General features: G+C 45.3%; 1 protein-coding gene across 1 annotated transcript in view; it reads right to left on the bottom strand.

Moving 5' to 3' along the window:
• Nucleotides 1-16,985, bottom strand: part of PREP (prolyl endopeptidase) — a 140,328-nt gene that overhangs the window by 13,567 nt on the left and 109,776 nt on the right. Inside the window, exons 11-13 of the mRNA XM_065889245.1 lie at nt 6,434-6,570; nt 5,186-5,280; nt 1,793-1,924 (exon numbers count right to left, since the gene is read on the bottom strand). Coding sequence (XP_065745317.1) covers nt 1,793-1,924; nt 5,186-5,280; nt 6,434-6,570 — 364 coding nt within the window. The remainder of the gene's footprint in view (nt 1-1,792; nt 1,925-5,185; nt 5,281-6,433; nt 6,571-16,985) is intronic.

Genomic DNA, 16,985 nt, shown 5'->3' with positions numbered 1-16,985 from the left:
TCTGATCTCTGCATGACCAGAGCTGGTGCCAGTCTGCTGGTGGTGGAGTGCTAACAGCCAGAGAGAGGATCCAGAATGGTGCCTGTCAGCACCAGTGTCCCTGTGGTAGAACGAGTTCCCCAAAATGTCTGCCACCAGCACCTGTGTCCCCAGTAGGAGTCCCAGTTGCCTCCTGCCCCTCTGGGAGGCTCTTCAAGGTTAGCAAGGGAATCTGACCAGGCTCCTTTCAAATGACTGCCTCTGTGCCAGGACTCAGAGCATGTGAGATTTTGTGTGCACCCTTTGAGAGTGGAGTCTCTCTTTCCCACAGCCCTCTGGCTCTCATCAAAGTAAGCCCCGCTGGCCTTCAGAGCCGGATGTTCTAGGGGCTCATTTTCCTGGTGTAGGACCTCTGGACTGGGGAGGCTGATGTGGGTCTCAAACCCCTCTCTCCTTGGGAAGGAACTCAGCGATTGTGATTATCCTCCCGTTTGTGGTTTGCCTGCCCGAGGTTGTGGGTCTACCCCTCCTTACCCATCTCATTGTGGTTCCTTCTTTATATCTTTGGTTGTGGAGAATCTTTTCTATTAGCCTTCAGGTTGTTCTCATACATAGCTGTTCTGTAAATAGTTGTAATTTGGGTGTGCCCGTGGAAGGAGGTGAGCTCAGGGGTTTTCCTACTTTGCCATCTCGGCCACATCTCTACCCTTTCCAAATTTAAACAAATTATTTGGACATATATATATTTTACCTCCCTGGGAAAATGTTTTTTCCAAGACTATATTCCATTGGGGTGAAGAAGTAATAAGGACAGGAATTCAGGTTTTGACACAAGTCAGTAAATTTCAAAGACAAGGAAACAGTGAATGTGACAAGATCCCCTGACAACAGTGGATTGAAAGCTAAAAATGGTCACATGTGCTTTTTAGGTTGAGTCTATTTGTGCTCTTCTCCATTTGTACAACGGCCCCTCATCCTAATGACACTGGATGTAGGACCCAGCAAGCAAAGTTCAGGACCACTATAAATGTTCATTACAATGTTAAGTACTGTTGAGAGACGAAAAGAAAAGTAAAAATTCATTAACTGCCAAAAATGAGGAAAATCCACTTAGAGGCAGTGCCACATAGAGATTAAAAGAGCAGAATCTAAAGCCACAGTGCTAAGCATCAATCCCAGCACTACCATCACACTAGCAAGCTACGCAGCCTCTCAGTGCCCCAGTGTCCTCCTCTGTAAAATGGGGATAATACCTGTCCCCATCTCCCAGGCCATGTGCATGTCAAGGGCTCAGCACTGAGCCTGGCAAGGTGCTCAGCAAGGGTGAACATTACTGTGAACTATTTCATGACTATGAAGCTGTGGATCCATCTTTGCATGTACCTCATTTTCCTTCATGACTTATTTCTCTGAACCCACAGCATCTAGCATCCCATGGCATAGGTATTCAGCAAGTGTTTAGTGGTGATCACAGCTTACAAGTTCTGGGTAACACAGTCAGAGGTGTGTTATTAGGCTCAGTCATGTGCTGACTGAACCCTAGAGACCTGTGGGTCCAGTCTGTGGGGAGCGGGAGAGGGAAGGGTAAGAATTGCGGTCCAGTCCGATAGAGCTCAGAACAGGGAGGAGGAAGGGCTTTTCAGGCTATGATGAGTTGAGTCAGTAGTTGTGTCTTCAAATGTCATTAATTAGATGCCCAAATACAAATGGGTTTTGCTTTTTCTGTACCACTGCTCCCATCCATGAGCCAAAGTATCTGAAAACTCCAAGAGTTAACTAGTAAAGTACAATGAATAAAAAACCCAGTTCTCACCTACTAAGAGGCCCCCATTTGAACCTCCATTAATAGTCAGCCTCTTGGGAGACGTGTAACCTTCCTTGATAAGATATTCAGCAGCACACTGGAAGTCATCAAAGCAGTTTTGTTTGTTGGCCAAGATACCACCTACAATGTGCCAAAGTGAAAGACAGTTAATTAACAAAAGAGAAAAAAAAATCACATTTTAACCTAAGGGGAATTCAAATGATGATAGGGCATAGTTTCAACTACTGATCAACTTAAACACAATGGACTACCACTACATTTAGAAAAATGCCTCAATTTAAATTTTGTTACGCATTGTGGAGATCCATCATCAGTACCACAACTGCTAATCCATATGGTGCCTTTGTATTTTTCAAAAAAGGCAAATGCCCCAAAGGGAAGAGATGATCTGTTACGACGTCAGACGACCATGAGAATGAAAATGTGAAAGCATGTCAACAAAAAGAACCTGTGTCTTGGGAGGAGCTGGACTCAAAACTGACCCAAGACCCAGAGCAGAGTCCAGTCCTCGAGTTCCACACAGCATGTTACAATGGGGATGAGTGCACTGCCCCCTCCCTGGGAAGATGAAAGTGCTCTGCGCGGACTTCCCTGGTGGTGCAGTGGTTAAGAATCTGCCTGCCAGTTCAGGGGACACGGGTTCGATCCCTGGCCCAGGAAGATCCCACATGCTGCAGAGCAACTAAGCCCGTGCTCCACAACTACTGAGCTTGCGCTCTAGAGCCCAAGCCACAACTACTGAAGTCTGCGCTCCGCGACAAGAGAAGCCACCGCAATGAGCAGCCCGCACACCGCAACGAAGAGTAGCCCCTGCTCACCAGAACTAGAGAAAAGCCCGTGCGCAGCAACGAAGACTCAACGCAGCCAAAAATAAAATTAATTAATAAAAAAAAAGGAAGTGCTCTGTGCAGAGAGGTGCACTTCTCACCCCTCCTCTCTGCCGGAGTCTGAGGTGGGGACGTGATTACGAGAAGGGAGCTCTCTGACTTTGCCCACGGGTACTTAATGAACTTAGGTAAATTAGGTGGGGACGAGGTGCTGCACAGAGCAGCCCATTAGTTTCTCTAAGCTTGAAGAGGATCTCAAGCATCTCCTCAGAGAATCTGGGCTCTCTCATCTAGAAGCCATTCCAGTGTAGAGCCAAACCAAGAAACTACTTAAAGAGGGGAACATTTGTAAGGCCTTGTAAAAGTAAAGGCCAAAAGTCAAAGTCATGCCCGCAAAGGAACAGATGTCTGAAATAACTGCCGATGAAATGAACAAAAAGCAGACATAGATCTAATTAGATATTTGAGATTAACCATTTTTGCAGAAATTCAATTAAAGATGAAGCAGCGCTACTGAAGAAACTTTTTCATATCAAAACATGTCATTAAGATTTTAATAAGAAAGTATTGGTGAATTAAGATGGCTAGGATTACTTCGTTTCCAGGAATAATAATATTTTGAAGAGCATTACATTTTAAACTCAATTAACAGAATGAAATCTAGATTTATCGAGGTTCAGTATGCTAGGGTCTAACTAGAAAAGTTCCATTTCAGGCCCTTTCACTGCCTAAATTAGGAGAAAGTTTATGATCAGTCTAAACAGAGGTAATTAACTTTTAGCTTCCTACCCCCCAAGACTTCTGGATAATAACTTGGTTATAATTAATACAGAGATGAGAGAGATGACCAAGACCAAGGGCACTCTTCCCTACCAGAGCATGGTGGACACCTGAGGACCAGAGGAATTCTATGGCGAAGAACTTGGGTTCTTTGAGGAGAAGGCCGCTGGGTCAGGAGTCCGTGCAGGTGGGTGTTTAAGTGTGTACATTAAACATTTTTAACCAGGCAATTGGGTGAGTCAAGGGGTCCAGACTTAGCATATGGATTTGGGATGTACATCCAACATAAGGTGTGTAGAGAGTTTACTTTTATTCCCCCTTTCTTAGTCATCTCTTACTATCACAGTAAGATATCACTATGATTTTAGTGTAATTAAACTCTAATATCAGGTCCAGGTCAAAATTATACAATGAATTCTATGCTGTTTCAAATACAGTGACAATCAATAAAGCCTCCAAGGATGACACCGGCAGCAGCTGGCCCAACGACGGCTGGCAGGCTGGGGGCCCACGTGTTCATTAGGGACACTCACTCTCGCTAAGATGCTCAAATAGTTTGCTGTCTGACATCAGTCCTTGGGGTGCATGCTGAAGACCGAGGATTTAGGCTTGGGCCTTTCCTGCCTCCCGACATCTAACAGGTGCTTATGAAAAAAGCTCTTTACAGATCTACCCTCATCTTTGCTGATCTGATCGATGCAGAAAACCAGAGCCTTGGCCTTAGGAGGTAGAGAAGAACAAGTGGGTGTACGGATCCCAAGGGTGGTCTCGGATGCTCCTGCTGTGGGAGAAGAGCCTCCTCGCCACGTGCTGCTGGCCAAGCCTGAGCCCTGGGGGCCGCCCTCGTGCCCGCAGACTGTCTTACACAGGACGCCTGATGTTGAGAGGGGAGAAGCAGGGAGCCGGTGGGAGTGAAGGGGCTTCCCACACCCTCCTCCCACAAACACAGGAATAAGGTAAGGGAAGAATATCTTCTTCAAGTTATTGGTTAGTCTATGCATTCCAGATACACAAAAGCCTGGGAGACGGGGTGTGCTCCATATAGAGAGAAAAGGAAGAGATGGGGCTTTAAAAATAAAGATTGCCATAATTTTTTTTTAAAGAATGATAATCTGGGGAATAAAGTTGAATATAGGAGCAGTTTCCTCAATCAACTAGAATACATGCTTCAGGAGGCCAGAGAACAGGGAAACCGCTAAAACCAGAAAAGAAAAATGACTGTGTTCTTGTGTTTATCTAGCACGTGCAGGTTTTATTAGGGTCCCAGCAGCAACACTAGGAGGATGCTATTTCTTAGCAACGTTGGGAAGATCAGAGAAAACAAGCAAAAGATGCCCGAACTGGGACTAGGAAAGCTCTGTTTTGGAGTGCTCTTTTCTTTTAAGAGAAAATGGCCTGTTTTTGCAGTCTGTTTTGAGATAGCCAGTAATGCTAAACAGTAAAAGCCAGGCTAACAGGAGAAGGAGACACAATAAATACCAAAAGTATCCCCCAGACTCACTTCTGACAGTGATAAATAAAAATGTACCCTATACATTGCTAAAAAAAAAAACAAAAAAACAAAAAAACCTGATTATGGTATGTAGGAGATGCATCTGAAAGAGGTATCCTTCATTAAAACAGACTGCAAAGGAAAATAAACTGAAAAGACTGAGCTGTTTAAATTGAAAGGGGGAATGGTGTCTGCAATGTGTTTGGAAGCATCCTTTTCTGCCCCTAATCCCCTCGGCTTGGGCTATGCCATATTTGCGTTTCTGCAGAGAAAATACCTCACCTTTATGCCACGTCTCTCCGTACTCCCCACCTCCTCTGATGTTGGCCACTGCAAGGACACCACCCATGTGTCTCACAAAGATGAGCCTGGACACACTGAGAAATGGTAAAAACAGTTAACCTGCCACTACCTGTGCCCAGTGAGGGCCGCTGTCCTCCTCCACCACACCCGCACCTGCCCACATAGCCCTGAAGATGCTCCGCACGTGCTGTCATCTACATGGAAGCCCAGTACTTCTACATTGCTCGGTTTAAGTGAAATGTTATAACTTCTGACTAGTGATTAACTGCAAAGCTCGTACATTTTCAGGAGCATTCAGTATACCTCATTTTAAACAACTGTCTTGGCAACCAAAATACTGCCACCCACGTGACACAGCCCTGGTATGAATGGTGCTGTGCTTGTTACACACCCGGTAAAAGCCCCTGCTACCATCTCTCCCAGTATCTCTCTCCAAATTGTTCAAGTTGGAAAAAAGGAAGTTCCTTCTGAAATATGAATTTTAAACAGATTTTACAGAAATTTAGACGTCGAAACTAGGTGTGAGAGAGGTAGAGGAGATCAGGCACACAGACCAGAAAATAAGAATGGAGTGCCCAGGGCTAGAGAATGTTTTCTAGAAATAAACAGAAGAAACTATAGCACAAAGCTTCTTTAGAAAGTTTGGCTTTTATGTTTCTTCCTTCTCGTTCCACTCTGACCCTAACAGTACTGAGTGAGGTTATTTTTCCGTTTGCTGTTAACTAAAATTAATTTTGCTTTGAGAACTATGTCTGAAATTTATTCACTCTTCCTTTTAGTAACTGGGGAAACTGTGGGCTTCTGCAACCTGAGGCTCAAGATGGTCTGGCTGCTGATTTCCTGGATGTTGAAGATCGGAGGAAAGGAGAGTTTGAGGTAGGTAATCAGACCATACACCCATGTGGTCCTCTCTTCAACATTTTTCCTATACCTCGGATGGTCTCTACTGAAACTACCAGCATATCCACTGGTTCAGGGACGAAAATGGTGTAAGGACACTTCCTTACTCGTCTCACTTCTCAACACAGAGCAGGCTTAACGAATACTCGTTGCACAAATGAACAAAGGTAAGATCTGCTCAGGAATCAGTGTTGTTTTGATCCAGGTTCCCCTGTGGGGGCCAAGGGGATGGGGCTCCGGTGCAGAGGCAGTAGACCAGTCTCTGGTTTCTCCTCACTGTCTGGAGAAGATCAGATGCACGCTGAAGTTCCGAGGTGCCACGCTTACCTGTAGTTGGGTGTGATAGATATGTTGAAGCCGCCGTAGCCATATAGGAAAGCGGGATGAGAGGCATCCAATTTTATGCCCTTTTTATGCACGATGAACATTGGAATCTTTGTACCATCCTTGCTAGGGTAGAAAATCTAGAACAAAAGAAAGCAGAACAGCTAGATTTAGCATTCCTGAGTAAACACTTGCATGCTTTTACATGGGAAAAAGACAGGTAGTAAATGCTTCAAGCTGTTGAGTAGCACAGTGAAAATCCAGTACCACTAAGGGGCTAGTTGATGGTGAAGCATATTTCACTTTTTATGGAGACAGTGTGGAGTAGTGAATACAGGGAGACTTGACTTTGAATACTTCTTCCACTCTCAGAAGCTAGGTGACCCCTGGCAAGTCTGTCCTCACTCAGCTTTAGTTTTTTTTTTGTTTGTTTGTTTTTTGTGGTACGCGGGCCTCTCACTGTTGTGGCCTCTCCCGCTGCGGAGCACAGACTCCGGACGCGCAGGCTCAGCGGCCATGGCTCACGGGCCCAGCCGCTCCGCGGCATGTGGGATCTTCCCAGACCGGGGCACGAACCCGTGTCCCCTGCATCGGCAGGCGGACTCTCAACCACTGCGCCACCAGGGAAGCCCCTCAGCTTTAGTTCTTTATCCCTAAAATGTGGCCACCGTGCCCACCTCTTAGGGTCTCCACGAGGCCCATATAAGAGAACAGGCATTCAGTTCTCTGCTCCCGAGCACCCCTCCCAGCAGCGGAAACTCAGATCTGGCTCTTCTGCCAAACAATCCAATCTAGGAAGACTTTTTCTAGGAAAGGCATTTCATATTCAACTTCCTCTCTAAATGTAAAGACACTCAATCCCTCTTCATTTTCCTAGGTTCAACTATTAATTAAATGTTAGCAACAACAAAACGTATCTTAGCTTTAGAGAGTAGATAAGGAGTAACATAGAAATCCTATTGTTTCTGATTAAACAAAGACATTTTCTCCAGGATTGATAATTAAGGCTCATCAAACCTTCCTGAATCTGGTAAGTTCAGTTCACATTTCTAGATTCATTACTTTTTGGATAAAAGGAATAAGAGAAAAAGGATTAGAAAGAGAACATGAAATGTTATTCAAACGGTAAGCCACAGAATAAGCACCAAGTCACCCAAAGCTGATAATGGCTTCTTCCAGACAATCTGTAAATAGCTTTCTCTGGTCAAACGTGGTATCTTTATCCCAAATGACACCTGGAAAGTACCCCAGCTTAGAAATGTCTTGCTGACCTCACACGTCAGTCAGGGACATAAACCTCTCCAGGTAGTGTGACTCGGAGCCATATTCTATCCAAAGCTTTTTAAGGTAGCAGTTCTATCGTGGAAAGTGTCCACAGAGTCCTTGGGAATCAACAGTGGGGGGCGGGCAGGGGAGAGTGGGGAGGCGAGGCAGATTTGGAGAAAGGCACTACATGGCCATCATTAATGCCTGCGAGTCTGGTCGTTTTTTGAAACCTCCCAAGGAACAGTATAACAAGCATTTGCTTCTGACTTGGAGAGAAATACTGAGATACATGTAAAGTTGGCTGTTTAGGAATTATGGAGAATACATGGCAGAGTTCAAAGTTATCAGAGGAGACAGGGTAAATTAGTTAAAGTTATTTAGTGCCGGTTAGGAGCCACTAATAGAGAGTAACTGTGCGGGCGGTACAAGCAAATGCAGAGTAAGAGGTACAGGCGACGGCTGGGGCTAATGAGCTAAAACCCAGGCCCTCAGGTAGGCGCGTTCTAACCACAGAGGAGACAGCGTAGGGGCGGCTGGGCAGGGGAGCAAACTGTCTCACACGATTCTGCCCTAACTGAATCATCTGCTTAAAAAATAGCGTCCCCCCCCCCCCCCCCACCTCCCGACTTCCCACCTATCCTCAAATCCCAGCCCCGGCACCTAATCCCTCTCCAGCCCGGCTGAGCCCTCCTCAGGCAACTCCCCTTCTGCGTCCTACTCTTCACCCGGTCAGCTGGACTGGTGCGCTTCTGTCCCTACTAAGCTGACCCTCAGAGCCTCCTGTTTGCAAAGTGCTCTGTCTTCTTGCTTCGGGGCAACGTGGCTTCCTCCTCTGGCACTGCTTTGCTTGCTACCACCACCTGTAGGATTTCCAGTGCCTGCACCTCGGTCTGCAATGCTCCCATCTGGCTCCAGGACAGAGAGGTATCCTTGTGGAATACAGTCAAAAAAGCACAAAGGCCCCCTTATGCCCATAGCTGCAAAAATATACCCAAGTTTTAAGTTGGTACAGTTGAGATGTTAAAATAACAACACCGTGAACGCTGTCCGGCAGTGAAAGGGCACTGTGAGCATGACTACAATAGGATCATCTTCAGGACAACTCCTTAAAAGAAGGCTATTTCAGACTTGAAAATAAACATACACACGTAACATATATAAAGACTTTATCAAATCTCCATATATACGCACAGAGCAGTGTTTACGCCACTTCCATCGATCGAGTGGCAACTGATGGCAATAAACCTTAACCTGCCCGCAACAGCAGGGCAGACTGACTCCTGGGTCTTTTGATACCTATGGAAGGAATCCATGTGGACAGTTTGGAAACAGACATTAAGAACAGCCCAGCTAGTTCCCACTATGCTCTTTCCATTCCTTTGACTTTGCTGAAACTGATTTCCTCTTGAAGCCACTTCTTCAAGACTTTTCTTTGAGAGGCTTGTGGGTAAGTTTCTTTCTAGATTGCCTGGTAAGGAAGAAAGGTCAGCACACCCGTTCTTTCCACTTGCTTCCCAAACCTGGCCAAACCAAAAAGCTCCACTTCATCGTCTACACGAGTGCTTCTTGAACCTTATGGGTTGGGCCTAAGCATCTGTGATAAACATGTTAACGATGCAGTTTCCTAGGCTTCATTCCCAGAAATTCCGATCCCACAAGTAGGAGGTGGATGACCAAACCTTCAGATTTAGCACATCTCCTAGCTGTTTCCATTGTTTTCCATTTTCTTCCATTCCCAACACCACCCACCTGCATCCCCTACTCTTTGTATCTGGCCTTTCCTATCTTCATGGGGGTCACCTGCTTGGAGTTCTGGAAAAGCCTTCTGCCAACTTCACTCACCCTCTGAACCCCAGAGACAGAAGGATCATTCATTTCTTACTAAGTCCACTACTACCACACTCTTCTGATTACCACAACTTTTTCTTTTTGTATTGTCTCCCTTTCCTTGGCGTACAAACAGACTCAAATTTCTCCTATCCTACATAACAACAACAACAACGCCCCAAATCTTTTGTACCGCCACGCCTGTCCCTCAAACTAAATTTCCACCTCCTGCTTCCTTCCCGATCAAACATATCCACAGTTACCTACACCCAGAGCTCACACTTGCCTGCCTCGTTCAGTCCTATCCTCACCACTGCCCTTTCAAAGGGCAGTGATGAATTTTCTTGTCTTTGCCCCTCCATCCCTACCTCTACCCTGGTGGTATAGATCCTTCCAAACTTTTCCGCATGCTTATAGAGACACATCTGTTTACACGTATTCACATACACAGGTTATTATTAAAAGGCAATACACAGAATCAGGCCAATATTGGGATAAAACTTAGTCGGCTTCTCCCCACTCAGCTACCTAATGTGGAATTCCTTCCAGGTAAAGATACCCAGATTTACCTCATTTAACAAAGTGGCTGCCTCATACTTCATCGTATGAAAGTACACAAACTTTTTTTTTTTTTTTGCGGTACGCGGGCCTCTCACTGTTGTGGCCTCTCCCGCCGTGGAGCACAGGCTCCGGATGCGCAGGCCCAGCGGCCATGGCTCACGGGCCCAGCCGCTCTGCGGCACGTGGGATCCTTCCGGACCGGGGCACGAACCCATGTCCCCTGCGTCGGCAGGCGGACTCTCAACCACTGCGCCACCAGGGAAGCCCGAAAGTACACAAACTTAACTATTTGCTCACCAAAGGCTATTCAGACTACTCTTTTTCTGTTATCAACAATGACTGATGGAATAAATCCCTTTTACACAAATCTTATATACTCATGCCATGATTTCTGTAGGATACGTTCTTAGACATGAGATTGCTAAATCAAAGTGTATGTGCATTTAAAAATTCAACAGAGGCGTTAGAGCCAAGATGGCAGAATAGGAGGATGTGGAGTTCACCTCTCCCCACAAGTACATCAAGAACACATCTACAAATGAAACGATTCTCACAGAGCACCTGCTGAACACTAGCAGAGGACCTCAGACACCTAAAAGGACAAGAAAAATCCCCACACAACTGGGTAGGATGAAAGAAAAAAAAGAGGAAACGGGATGTGACCTGCACCCCTGGCGGGAGGGAACTATAGGAGAGGAAAGGTTCCTGCACTCAGGGAAGCCCCCTCACCGGTGGCAGGGGGATCAGCTGGGACAGAGAGGGAGCTTCTGGGATTCGGAGGAGTGCAGGAAGCAGTCTGTGGCAGGCAAGACAGAGTAAGACCCACGTGGATGGTCCGTACTGTACAGATGGCCAAAAAGCACATGAAAAGATGCTCAACATCACTAATTATTAGAGAAATGCAAATCAAAACTACAATGAGGTATCCACCTCATTGGTAGGAATGTAAATTGGTACAACCATCATGGAGAACAGTATGGAGGTTCCTTAAAAAACTAAAAACAGAGCTACCATATGACCCAGTAATCCCACTCCTGGGCATATATCTGGAGAAAACCATAATTCGAAAAGATACGTGCACCCCAGAGTTCACTGCAACACTATTTACAATAGCTAGGACATGGAAGCAACTTAAGTGCCCATCGACAGAGGAATGGATAAAGAAGATGTGCCACATATATACAATGAAATATTACTCAGCCATAAAAACGAATGAAATAATGCCATCTGCAGCAACACGGATGGACCAAGAGATTGTCACACTGAGTGAAAGCAGACAGAGAAGGACAAATATCATGCTATTGCTTATATGTGAAATCTAAAAAAATGGCACAAATGAACTTATTTATAAATAAAAGTAGAGTTACAGATGTAGAAAACAATCTTATGGTTACGGGGGGAAACAGGGAGGAGGGATGAATTGGGAGATTGGGAATGACCTATACACACTACTATATATAAAATAGATAATGAATAAGGACCTACTGTCTAGCACAGGGAACCACTCAATACTATGTAATGACATATGGGAAAGTCTAAAAAAGAGTGGTTATATGTATAACTGATTCACTGTGCTACACAGCAGAAAGTAATGTAACATTGTAAATCAACTATACTCCAATAAAAAAATTCAATAGATTCTGACAAATAATTCTCTAAAAATGGTGTATCAACTTAAGCTCCTAATGACAATATTACCTCAGTGTCAGTTTCTTATTAGCAGTGGGTATTAAGATGGATTTTAATTTCTGCCAGTGTCATAGGCAAACATTACCATCTCACCAGTTTTAAGACTCAGTTTTTAAATTAGCCAAGATTTTCATCTGTTAATTGGTCATTTTATATCTCTTCCTCAGAAAACAAAGTGTGCCCACGCTTTCAGTGTGTTTTACCTTTCTGATTAGTTAACAGAAACGCTTCTTACATTAAGCACACTTACCTTTCTTTCTGTCATGTATTTTGTTTGTATTGCCTCCCAGCCTGTTTTTAAACTTTCTTTTGTGGTATCTTGAATATATTTACATAGCACGTATACAGATAGGACTCCCTCACCCCAAGTTGTAAAAATATTTGTCTATATTTTCATTTTGAATTTTTACATTTATGGTTATCCAAATGAAGTTTCTTTTTACATATGATCTGGTATCTAACTACTTTTCCCCAAATAGCCAACTATTATACACCATTTACTAAAGAATAATTCTTTTTCCCATTTTTCAGAAATGCCATTTTTGAATTGGTTTCTTCCCAGGCCTCATCTGTTTCGATCCCTATCTCGCAGCTGCTTCTTTGGCTTCCTGGGTGCAGTATTTCTCTAATTCTCTTTCAACCTTCCTAATTGATCCATTACTAGCTCTTCTTCCTGCTGCCAAATGCTACTGTTTTGCCGTTTTCTATACTTGGTCTTCTCTTTTCTCTCTGCAAATGCCCCATTTGCCATCTCAGAGAGTTCCAATAAACTACTCCGTGCTAAGGACCTTCACGCCCACATTTGCAGGTCCCTGTTGAGGGGCTGGTTAGAAAGCCCCTCAGGTTGCTCCACTCTGAGGGCTGTGATGTCACACGGTGGGTGGCCCGTCTACATCTGCAAGCCAACGTGCTCTAGGTGTACCTTGTACAGGCTCCCTGACTTCACTCTCTCCTCAGCCACCCAACTGCCAACTCTCAGAGTCACATCTTGTGCCAAGGACCCCACGCCCAGGCATCACTCGGCCACTTCAATTCTCAGGCCTCTCCTCGCGCATGTGTGCTGGTGACCCTGCTCAGGACTCTGCCACACTAGCCTCAAACCCACCTGGTCTCCCTGACTCCTCTCACTGGCTAAAGTGAAGCGGTGGTAGGAGCAGTGGCGCCTCAAACTATTATTAGTAACACACAACAACCATAATATATTTTATCTATTTATATGATACAGAAGCCGTTACTGCTTGATGAGGAGGTGACTGCTGAAGCTTGAACCCATGGGCTGTTTTCAATAGTTTATTGCTACACCACCACCCAGGTTCAAGCTAAAAAGCAAAAAGACTTTTCGCCCTCATAATTGTGACCAATTGAGAGCGAGCTGACAATACACATCCGTTCATTTTGAGTGTCCACTGTGGGCACAGACCTTTGATGGGATGCCAAAGCCTTTATTGGGACCCTTAACGGACAGGACAACAAAGTGCTCCCATGGGATCCAGCAGGCACCCACTTGAGTAACAGAAAAAGTCTGTCCGTCACCTAGGTCCAACAGCTCATCATGTGAGGCTGACGGGCCCCGTCTACCCCATTCCCGTCAGCAGCAGAGCAAACGGTCCGTGCGATAGGTCCAGTCCAACCAGGAGCCTGTGACACCAGTGTCAGCACCAGGTCTTTCCCCCGGCACGCCTGTCCACCTTCACCGACACAAGCACCACCGAAGAATTTAAGACAGCGCGTCTTTGGAAGCACCCGTGAGACCACATGAGAGGGACTATTTTATCGTGTTTTGATATGCAACCTTCATCAGGGACACCACAGATGAAAAATAAACATCACGACGGCGATTCAAAGCCTCAGTTAGTTCTAGACATTAGTAAGCCAACCAGAGATTGATCAAACACTGACTTTAGAATGTTTCCTGCCTTAATTCCGTGTTCCTCCCCTTTAAAACTTAGGTACTTCATTTTGTAGACTCCCATAGCAGCATAACAATGTTAGTCCACATTCAGCACAAAGGCGATCAGGAAGCACACCCTCTGGGAAGCCCACGCTGTATCTCCAGAGAGGACAGAGATGGGTATTTTCAAGTAGTTGTGAGACTGTTCCATCTGGGAAAGAAAGCTGGTGTCAGCTCTTTCTCAGCCCTGGGGAATCAAGATGATCATCCCAAATTCTGGGTATTTAAAATGTTTCAGGGATTTCCCTGGTGGCCCAGTGGTTAAGAATCTGCCTGCCAATGCAGGGGACATGGGTTCGAGTCCTGGTCTGGGAAGAACCCACATGCCGTGGAGCAACTAAGCCCGTGCGCCACAACTACTGAGCATGTGCTCTAGAGCCTGCGAGCCACGACTACAGAGCCCACGTGCCGCAAATACTGAAGCCCACGCACCTAGAGACCATGCTCTGCAAGAAGACAAGCCACTGCAATGAGAAGCCTGCGAACCGCAACAGCATAGCCCCCGCTCGCTGCAACTAGAGAAAGCCCATGTGCAGCAATGAAGACCCAATGCGCAAAAAATAAAAATAAAGATACAAGGAGAGAATGTCACTCTGGGACCTCACCTAGCTGGTCACCCTCTCTTATTTTAGAAACGAGAAACCCAAGATCCATAAAGGTAACTGCCAGGTAACACTGCTAGCTTACATAAAATTAACACCAAGCCCCTGGTCCAGAGTTTTTTCTACCCTATTAGAAAGTGATTCACTTCAAGCTGTTACTTCCTTGTAAGCATCTTTACTGGGTGTAATTATGCAAAATTTTGCAAACGTTAGAAACTTTGACATAGATTTAATATATTCTCCCCACCCCCACCCCAAGACAATGATCACTGGCCTCTAGGGCATCCAGGGCACAAGTATTCTGGCCAAGATACTATGCTTTCTTCCTTCGCTTTTTTGTTTTCGTTACCCTCTTGAAAAGGAGACTCATTCAAGCATGTCAAAAGCCATATTCCGGATACAGGAGTTATTACTTATCATTATTTCTTAAAGCAGAATGGGTCTGCTTAGAAAGATGATCCTTCTCTAAACAGTCATCAGTGTTTCCACCTCGAGGACAGATTATTAAAAGAATAATAAAAATCCCACTATATCCTGCCATGCCATTCTACTAAAAAAATTCAGTTTCAATAGTATTCTTAAAAGGCACCATTCACTTCAGAAATGAAACAAAAAATGCTTGAGAGAATCATAAGAAAAACTAACCCCAACTTGATAAGTAATCAGTTTAAAGCAGCTTCTAATTTTGCACATTTAAGACCATTATTCTAACAAATGACTGACAGATAAGAGCTCACCGATCCCTGATCTGCATCCTTTAAATTAAAAAACTCTTGAGGAAAAGAGAGAAAAGGTTTATATAAGTCCAAAATGACCATCCCTATTGTCCGCGTGACTGTGCCGAGGCATCACCAAATATCAAGTGGTCTTTCTCTGGATATGCTTGTATAACTGTATGCACGTCCAGCTGATCTGTATGCATGTTCAGCTGTCATGTGAACCTGGCTTCCTACAGATGAAATAAAAACGTCTTCCTTTATGGGCTTCCCTGGTGGCGCAGTGGTTGAGAGTCCGCCTGCCGATGCAGGGGACACGGGCTCGTGCCCCCGTCCGCGAAGATCCCACATGCCGCGGAGCGGCTGGGCCCGTGAGCCACGGCCGCTGAGCCTGCGCGTCCGGAGCCTGTGCTCCGCAACGGGAGAGGCCACAACAGTGAGAGGCCTGTGTACCGCAAAAAAAAAAAAAAATCTTCCTTTAAAGGAAAAAGAGGAGCAAGTGAACATAACAAACCAAGGGAACATTACTGTCCTTCGAGAGAATGACATCAGTTATGAAAAGATCAGCTCTCTCTGCTGAAATGATTACTTCTCTGGAGATAATAATACATTTAGTAATAAAATCAATTTTGCTAACACATTTGAACATGTGAGACCATTTAAGTTCCCCAAACAAACAATCTTCAGCCCCACAGTTAATCTGATTCAGACTTGGTGCTCTCTGAGGCAAACGCCAGGACTCTCGTTATCACGGGTAACGGGATGTGCTCATCCACGCAAGGTGAAGGAAAATGGTAAGGGCAAGCCCTTTGCAGAGAGGAATGTCTGGTGAGGGCGACTCCTGCCTAATTTTAGAGCCTGACGGGTTGAAAGGAGAATGTTCATAAAGGGCGCTGAGCTTCCCTTCCCATCAGACTTGACAGAGCCCCTTGTGTGGCCTGTGCTAAGGATGGCAGACACATGTGACGAGGAGCAGAACTGCTCAGAAATTCCGTGCTCAATGCAAACAGGGAACAGGACATTCCATCACCCACAGAACTGGGCAGAAGGCAACCTCTGTGCCCCCATTAGCTCGTAAAACAAGTATACGAAGAACTTCGGGAGGCGCTGCACATTTCTGAGCTGTGCTTACGTTAAAAATACTAGCCTGTTTCAGATACAAGGAAGGTTGTAACCCTATCTCTTTTCTAGACTTTTAACTTTGGAGGAGTGGGGGAGAGTTTAAGGGTCACCTTTGGGCAGAAAATATAAAGGGAAGTGTTTATTTCAGATTGTTTTAGTCTGCTTTCCAAAGGATGGCTGGACAGTTCTGTAACACTGGAGATTAAAAAAACTCCTGTGGGGCACCTCAGTGACAGCGAAGTCGGTCTATTTAAAAAATCTGTTTTAATTTTTGGGACATTTCTTGAGCACCAACGATGTGCTAAGTGCTATATGCATAGTCTCTGCAGAAATGCACTGGCTCTCAAAGGCTCAGCCATCTGTTCTTTGGAATAATAAACCTATTCCCGGTCTCAAACTGTGCAGCAAGAAGTGAAATAGGGCTTCCCTGGTGGCGCAGTGGTTGAGAGTCCGCCTGCCGATGCAGGGGACATGGGTTCGTGCCCCGGTCCGCGGAGCGGCTAGGCCCGTGAGCCATGGCCTCTGAGCCTGCGCGTCCGGAGCCTGTGCTCCGCAGCGGGAGAGGCCACAACAGTGAGAGGCCCGCGTACCGCAAAAAAAAAAAAAAAAAAAAAGAAGTGAAATAGAAAGTGGAAGGTTCTGAACATGAGGAAAGAAAGCCAGTGGTACAGACACAAGTGGAACATGGCACTTTGATGAGTTTTTAGAGTTTAGAGGTATTCATGTATTTTAAGGTAGAAAGACATAAGGGGCTATGATGAATAAATTATGACTTGATTGTGAAACATAAAAGCCACCGTCAGTTCCACTGCCCCGATTTC

Source organism: Phocoena phocoena, chromosome 12, assembly GCF_963924675.1.
Source record: "Phocoena phocoena chromosome 12, mPhoPho1.1, whole genome shotgun sequence".
NCBI classification, from domain to species: domain Eukaryota; kingdom Metazoa; phylum Chordata; class Mammalia; order Artiodactyla; family Phocoenidae; genus Phocoena; species Phocoena phocoena.
The sequence above is the reverse complement of the archived record's forward strand: the minus strand, read 5'-3'. Positions and strand labels throughout refer to the sequence as shown.